The sequence below is a fragment of the Cupressus sempervirens genome, chromosome 9 (assembly GCF_028749045.1).
Source record: "Cupressus sempervirens isolate cs-2001-9-10 chromosome 9, ASM2874904v1, whole genome shotgun sequence".
NCBI classification, from domain to species: Eukaryota; Viridiplantae; Streptophyta; class Pinopsida; order Cupressales; family Cupressaceae; genus Cupressus; species Cupressus sempervirens.
The window spans coordinates 126679307-126688079 of record NC_143126.1 but is presented as its reverse complement, the minus strand read 5'-3'; the positions used below and the strand labels follow the sequence as shown (position 1 = coordinate 126688079).

The 8773-nt window shown below is 35.9% G+C and overlaps 1 protein-coding gene across 1 annotated transcript in view; it reads right to left on the bottom strand.

Annotated features, from left to right (window-relative positions):
- Positions 1-1318: 1318 nt before the first annotated feature.
- The window catches only part of LOC149537850 (TRAF-like family protein), a 47880-nt gene continuing 40425 nt past the window's right edge, over positions 1319-8773 (bottom strand). The window contains exon 11 of the mRNA XM_089799258.1: positions 1319-2039. Coding sequence (XP_089655384.1) covers positions 1680-2039 — 360 coding nt within the window. The 3' untranslated portion in view covers positions 1319-1679. The remainder of the gene's footprint in view (positions 2040-8773) is intronic.

Sequence of the window (8773 nt, the reverse complement as noted above, 5' to 3'; positions counted from 1 at the left end):
CTCAAAAACGAGTTTTTATCTGCGTTAATGTTTCTAATTTTCCTCCATTTACCGTTTATTAGCTAATTTCAATTCCTTTTACAGCTTTATATCAGATCTGCCATACTCCCACTTTCAATTCACGGACTAGTTATTTATTTCAATATTTAAAATACAAAATTTGAAACGTCAAAGAAGAAAGGACGTGAAGTTAAAAGGAAAAATATAGTCAGTTTGACCAAATGATTGAATTTTTCAAATATTTAAGTTCAAATGTACTTACATTAGCTATTTTCCGCATCAAATTCATTATTACTATTGAGATTCAATTGTTTCATTAGTAGTGATTTAAAAGAATTTATCTCTCATTTGGAACACTTAGCACTCATTGCATTTAAGTGATGCTCACATTAATGGGTGAGCTCTTGGGGAAACTTGATATATCGTCATTTTTCACATCAAGTCATTGAATTTGTGATTACTATAAGGATTCAATTGTTTCATTAGTAGTAATTCGAAAAAACTACCTCATGAAAATGAATGGAACACATAACATCTGTTGCATTTAGGTGATGCTCACATGAATGGGTGAGCTCTTGGAGAGAACTAATATCTCGCCCTATTGAGTATCACCTAAATGTAATGATTGTTGAGTGTTCCATCCATTCTCATGAAAGATGAGCTATTGTGAACCACTATTCATGAAACATGGGTCAATGAAATTGACTTGAAAATTACATGGTTGAATTCTGATAGCAATGTCGCAATAATAAAACATTTAGCAATATCTCGACATAATGAATGGAACACTTCGCACTCATCGAATGATTAATACCTTTGAGCTTCACCTAATACAATGAGTGCTAAGTGTTCTTGTGAGAGTTGTATTCTTGTGAACCAATACTTAAAAAACATGAGTCAATGACTTTGACTCAAAAACTACACAATTGAATCCTATTGTAATGTCCCACTACGCTTACATTATTTTTAGTTTTATTCATCAATATCTTGGGTTCTTTCTACTCTAGTGGATTCACATGGAAGTGCTTTAGTCAGCATGCCTATTACTATGATGTCTACTCTCTTCAAAAAATTTGGGGTTATACCACCAGAGTTGTTACCTTGCTTTAGTAGATAATTTCTGCAATATACAACCACAGATATCTGGGCAGTTGCAAACCATTACACTTAGAATGTGCAGTATCTTTGTGTTCAACACCTCTTATGGGTTTACTGTAGATATTCAGTTTTCAATTTAGAAGAGACCAATTTGTAAATGTATTAGCATTCTTATTTTTTCTTATGCTTTTGTCCCAATTGGAACTCATTGATACTCTCATTGTAAAAGATTGGCATTATAATCTTTTGTATTCATTTGATGAAAAATGGATTCTTGATTTTCATAATATGTATTGTCTTCACAGATGCTACAGAAGCTTAATTGCTGACCCTGGGGCTTCCCCGATTGAATTTACAGTGGAACATGAAAGAGAAATCTAACAATAGAATATACCCGTCCTGCCAATTTACAATTAAAAGCCAGTATACAGATGATTTGTTCGTTCTCCAAAAATATCATCAGAATACACTGAACAATTTCATGTGGATAAAATACAAAACCAAGCTGGATGAAATTGCAAGCGTATGCTGCCAAACATTCAATTGAATCATATTTTGAAAAATGCATCAATATACAGCCCTCAGGTTGGAGGGAACCAGGGGCCTACAGCACCATTTAGATGGCCATTGCTATGGATTCCAACACCATTGGGGATTACTGAAGGCATTCCCAAAGCTATTTGAGGTGGTGTACCATACATGCTTAGTGGAGGATGAAGTGATGCATTATTCGCTAAAGGATCAATGTTCATTACCAAGACCTCACTGCAGTTCCCTTTGCGTTGTTGTTGCAAGGACAGGACTTGCCGAAGCCCATCTTCATGAATACGTGCAAGGGTCTCAAGTTCACTCATGGAGAGAGCTTCCAGACCAGCTCCATATAAGGGAGCATGACGGGACATCTCCTCTTGTAGGGATGCTTCCAGCGTTTGTATATATTCCTGTGGCAGCACAAAAAGAATATTTTATGTTTACCAAACCAACACGGGGAAAATAAATACTAGTACCAAGGCAACGATCCTAGTTCCAATTTATTCAAGTAGTCAAAAAAGTGATATAAAAAACATTAAATGACAACAGTTGATGGATGTTATACAATGTAATTTTGTGTTCAGAGTTGCTTTAAATGAATCACAGTATAAAGATCACAGCAGCATGGACTAAAAGTGCAGGATACTTATTAATTTAAAATAGAAATAAAGAAAAACTTCTGAAGAGGGAGATGCAATAAACAGGATCTCACATATGTTCATATGGACATCCACAACGACTATTCAGCCATAATGAACCTGGCTTGACCCCAGCCTTAAAAAACATTTAACTTTACCTTTAGAGGCCATGATGCATGAATCTTGTTTATGTGACTCTTTCTTACACTCAGAATATGCAATGCGATTCAACTGGACCCATATATGATATGCATTTTCATTTGTGATGTGATGTCCTATTTCTGAAATAGATAACCAATCCTTATGAAAGGTGTTAACCCTTCCACCGATAAAGTATAAAGGAGGACTCATTCCAAGCATTGGAAAGTATACATTATGCCGTGAATCAAGGGATAAATAATCATTACTCGATCAGCATTCTGTACTCATTAAAGCGCAGATCAGAGTATAAGGCATGGGCAGATCATCCAACAATTAATACATTCAGCAGTCCCTTGCATTAGCAAATATAATCATTGAGCATTATCTAAGCAATCACCACGAAGAGCATACAAAAGGCCTAAGATTAATTCATAGAGATTGATGAGCATTTCCATCCAAGATATTATCTTCAGATAAGCTGGCTGATATTATTATTACAGAGTAATTGGAAAATATTTGCTCGTTATTAACAGAGTTGCAATTTATTCAAGTAGTCAAAAAGTGATAAAAATAACTTTAAATGACAACAGTTAAGAAATTTTATACAAAATAATTTTGAAATCAGAGTTGCTTTTAATGAAAAACAGTATAAAGATCACAGCAGCAAGGACTAAAAGTGCAGGATACTTATTAATTTAATAATAGAAATAAAGAAATAACTTATGAAGAGGGAGATGCAATAAACAGGATCTCACATATGTTCATATGGACATCCACAACGACTATGAACCTGGCTTGACCCTGGCCTTTAAAAAACACTTTAACTTTACCTTTAGAGGCCCTGATGCATGAATCTTGTTTAAGCGGCTCTTTCTTACACTCAGAATATGCGATGCGATTCAACTGGACCCATATATGATATGCATTTTCAATTGTGATGTGATGTCCCATTTCTGAAATAGATAACCAATCCTTATGAAAGGTGTTAACCCTTCCACCGATAAAGTATAAAGGAGGACTCATTCCATGCATTGGAAAGTATACATTATGCTGTGCATCAAGAGATAAATAATCATTACTCAATCAGCAATCGGTACTCTTTAAAGGGAAGATCAGAGTATGAGGCATGGGCAGATCATCCAACAATTAATACATTCGGCAGTCCCTTGCATTAGCAAATATAATCATTGAGCATTATCTAACCAATCAGCACGAAGAGCACACAAAAGGCCTAAGATTGATTCATAGAGATTGATGAGCATTTCCATCCAAGAAATTATCTTCAGATAAGCTGGCTGATATTATTATTACGAAGTAATTGGAATAATTGTGTTTGTTATTAACAGAGACCAAGAGGTCTATATATACAAATGAACAAACCAATGTTTCCTTAGGAAATGGTCATAAAGAATAGAAATATTTTATTCTAACTAAAAGAAAACTAAAAAAGCTAACAGGTAACTACAAGTAACTAAATATTAGAAACATTCTAACATTTACAATAGATTACAAATAGAATAACATTAACTAATAATAGACGTTTGTCTATTATCGCAATACCATCCCTTAATGGTTAATCTATCCAGAGCACGAAACTGTCAAAAAGCGTAAAAGGCAGATTCTGTCTGCTCAAGGTGCTCCACACTGTTCACTATGGGCTGCGAACCAGATTACTTAGATAGGGCAGCTAAGCACGTCCAACATTCAACCTTCATGTGCCCAAACTTGTGGCAATAGTTGCATTAATGTTCTTAAGAAAGCCTTCTGAATTTGGAGCAAAGGATGTCTGCTGAGAAGACTACTGATGGTACCTTGGACAATGCTCCAAAACTTTGTAGATGAGCGTAATGCTCCAAAACAAACCGCAAAAAGCCATAATTTGTAAGGTGAAAAATCAATCAAAACCCAACATGATTTTTGTGGTGAAAAATCAATTAAAACCCAACATTACAAAGCTTCACTATTTTTTAGGAAAAACGGTAAAACCCAATAGACAAATTTTGAGGAAAAAACTGCAAACCCACAAAGGAATCCCACACAACTTAGCAAATTACAAAATCAGAAATTTTTAAAGGAAAATTTATAGAAACCCATAAAAAAATGAAAACCCATCAAAAATTCTTTTCTGAGGAAAAAAATTATGAGAACCTACCAAAATTTTAAAGGGAGGCAAAATATGAGACTTTGCATGATAAAGCAGCACATGCAAACAACATGCAAGTACATGCAACCTTCAAAAAGTAGAGACCCAAAAAAATTGAAGGGTGACCCAGAAGAGAACTCGAAAAACCCAAAAAAGAATATGTTGTCGATTTCTGGATCCGTTGGCTCGAAAATTGAGGCACCAAAATCGAGGCACCCAGAAAAATTTGACAACCCAATTGAGCTCTTGAAATACCCACCAAGAATTTAGAATCTGAAAAAAATTCTGAACCCGAAAATTAGGGTTTTGAACAAAAACGACCTGCTGCAAAAAAACCACAACAAATGGCAGAAATGGATTGCAGAACCAAATCAGAAGTCAATGGATTCACATCTCTCAAAACGGGAACTCTAGTCGGATTATAGAGAGAGTCGGAAGCATATATGCATGTAATAATTTCGAAAATAAAAGGCAAATAATTTCAACCAAGAAACTATAATTATTTTCAAAAAAAAGATTGTGTTGGCTTTGACACCATATTACGAAGTAACTGGAAAATATTTGTTTGTTATTAACAAAAACTGAGACGTCTATATATACAAACGATGATAAAGAACAGAAATATTCTATTCTAGCTAAAAAAGCTAACAGATAACTACAGCTAACTAAATATTAGAAACATTATAATATTTACAATAGATTACAAATAGATTACCATTAACTAATAATAGACGTTTATCTATTATCGTAATAATTATATCAAACTGGCCGTATTCGGCATCCTTTCTTACGAGTAATTGTGGTATAATTATGTGTGTATGTGTGTGTTGTGTTGTGTGTATGTGTGCAAATGAATAATAGATGACACTCCTTGTAGAAAGGGCCTGAGGTGTAAGCAAAGGCGGTTTGCAAATGCTACATAAGTAGGCCATCCTAGAATGGACCAAAGGGCCCTTACATCAAAGAGTCAAGGAACCCACATAGGATCTTCGCCCAACTCCACAAGATGGTATGTGCTTTTCGGAAGATGAAGTAGGATGGTGAAAGCAAGTACAAGGCACCAAGTAGAGGGTCGTGGTAGACATCAATAATGGACTTTGATCTAGAAATGGCTTCTGACAGACCCACCGTGTCTCTTCTTCCAACCCCTAATATATTTATGAAGTATTATTGATGATCTATAAATATACTATAGTTTGACAATGCTTTCATGTTGTGATTCCAAGATCTAAATCTAGGATCATATTATTAAGGAAAGATTTATTTCGATAAGATGTAAGCAAAGGCAATTTGCAAATGCTACATAAGTAGGTCATCCTAAAATGGACCAAAGGGCCCTTACGTTGAAGAGTTAAGGAACCCACATAGGATCTTTGCCCAACTCCACAAGATGGTATGTGCTTTCCGGAAGATGAGGTAAGATGGGGAAAGCAAGTACAAGCCACCAAATAGAGGGTCGTGGTACACATCAATCATGGACTTTGATCTAGAAAAGGCTTCTGACAGACCCATCATGTCTCTTCTTCCAAACCCAAGCATATTTATGAAGTATTATTAATGATCTATGAATATACTATAGTTTGACAATGCTTTAATGTTATGATCCAAAACTAGGATCGTATTATTAAGGATAGATTTATTCGATAAGATGTAACCCTATCACTAATTTGTTGCTATTGTGATTTTAGGAAAAAATGGGAGGGGACATCACATATGACCTCACTGGTTCGTGGCTCTGCATTGAAAGAAATTACCACTTTCGAAAAAATGTTTACATCTTTGAAAGACTAAAGCTTTGTAATAATAATAATAAAATGAATCATACAAACAATGAGGGAAAATCTGCCATGGTCATTCCAGCCATCTCCACATGTAGAGCTCCTAACTAGAAGGCCAAAATGTGGATCAAAGTTAATTTCTCATTCCTAGACGATGTAGTCAGCAGACAATGCTTATGTTGTTTTCAATATTAGCTATCTGTCAATTAGTTAATTGTCCTTTGTCACTCTCGGGTAATTGTAATTAACAACTGGTTATAGGTTGTGATCTTCTTAGCAACCGTCAGGTCCTTAGATATGGTGTAATGCCAAAGAAGGTACTGCAATGTAGTCGAAGGAATTGTTATCCTTGGCAGACCATCTCTACACTTATTCTCTATAATGAGTCTATGAGCAAATAAGATATATTTTACTCATGTATTTGGCATGCAATGTCATCTTTATCATTATTTCTTGTACGTAATTTACCAAGTATAGTGGTAAACATCTGTTGTGGTTGTAAAGAAATCAGGTCAGCATTGCATGATTCTTACCCTTAAATCCCAACAAAGGCAAAAAGAGGCCAAAAGGTGGTCAAGACCAAGTGATCAATCATCAGACTATCATTAAAGATTGTAGAACAAAGAGAACAAAGGAGAAGATTACAAGAAACATTTGAGGAAAATTTAGTTGAATGATTCCCAAGTTGGAGCCCTTCTGAACAATCAATGTCAAACAAGGAATGAAAAGGAAATTTTGAAATAATAATTGTATTGCAACACAATGAAAATCTATCCATCTTAGGAGAACACAGAACTAGAGGATCACAACTGAAGAGCTCCCAAAAAAAGGAAGTACAAGAACGAATCAAATCTTTTAAGTGCCCAAGGTGGTAGGAACATTGAAGGTGGACATGCGGAGGAAAAGCATTGGAATGTAAGTCAAAACAGTCCACCTAGGCCTGACAAGTCAAAATGTGGATTGGCAAGAACTCCCAAGGTTAATAGAGAATGCATCAAAAGATACTATGAGGCAGTGGAAGATGTGCAAGACTATTTAAGTAACAAGCAATCAAGTTGCCAATGACTAATGGCTGAGAGCATTTCCAGCAACATTGTGAGGTACAGTCATTGACTAGTTCACAAAATTGGATACTTCATTCACAACCTCTTGGGACGTGCTCAAGAGGGTGTTTGAGGCTGAGTTTAACCTGCTACAACACCACAAGATGAACCAACAACAAAAGCGCCACCCAAAGACAACCAAGCCACTGACCCTATGTTGTTAATGAGCACCAAAAGGAAGCCAACTGTTGTGTAGATGGAAATAATGAGGAGAAAGCTAACAAACAACATCATCGACAAAGGCTCGGAAGTCAATGTATTGCTAAAGGAAACATGGAATTGCCTAGGAAAGCCAACACTTTGGCCACCAACCTTCCACTTGGTGGGTGCCAACAGCAATGGAATTAATTCGTTGAGGATATTTGGCACAAAAGGAAATAATTGGCACACAATGTTTTCCACTTTATTTTGTAGTTCTCATCGGAATAGGTGTATGGCATGTTTCTTGGTAAAGACTGATTGAGTGAAGAGTTGTCATCTTTTAAAACAAAATTGGAAGATGTAGAGCTGGGAATGGACAAAAGAAGAAAAAACATGCAACCAAATAACAAATGGATGCTTGAAATGGAAAATTGTTCTAAATATGAAATGAGTTCCTTGAATGGACTACTTCACTAGCAAATGAAGGACTGTGAGGTATTCTTGTCAATGTGTAATTTCCTTGGATACACAATACTTTGTCAAAAGAACTTGATTAATGTGTGTAACGTTATGAAAAATACATTTGATAGCACCAAGGAGAAACTGTAGTATGGAGCGTATAAGGGATTGTCACCAGAAACCCAATTTACTAGAAATTCAAAGCAAGAGAAAGGAATCAGGAGGGTGGAAAATGGAGAGGAAAAGCAAAAAACAAGGAATCCAACATAGCCTGAGCAAAGCATACAAGAGTTCCTACATCTTGTGCGGGCAACACACATCCTTTCCACCGTGTATTGTCTCAAGCACACATGAATGCATCATACAATCTTGTTTTCCAATGTTGTTCACCCCACATATCGAATAGACCCTCAAACTAGCTGTATGGGCTTTCACACCCTATGTTACACAAGACTTTAAACCAGCTATATGGAATCAACATTACTCAGTGTGGGGAAATGTTGTCTCCTCATACACCATACAATGAGCTCATTATCTCTCCTCTATATGACAGTTTTTTCAGTGGCATATGTCACTCTCTCGTACAACAAAAACAATTCATCTGTCAGACATCATGCAGTCACATTAGTACCACTCCCTCGTACAAGAGCAACAACTCATCATGTCAGACATTACACTTGGCCCTTGATCCTACTAGGGATGTTGTGCCAAGAGCCACATTTGCTTTTTGAAGTACACTAT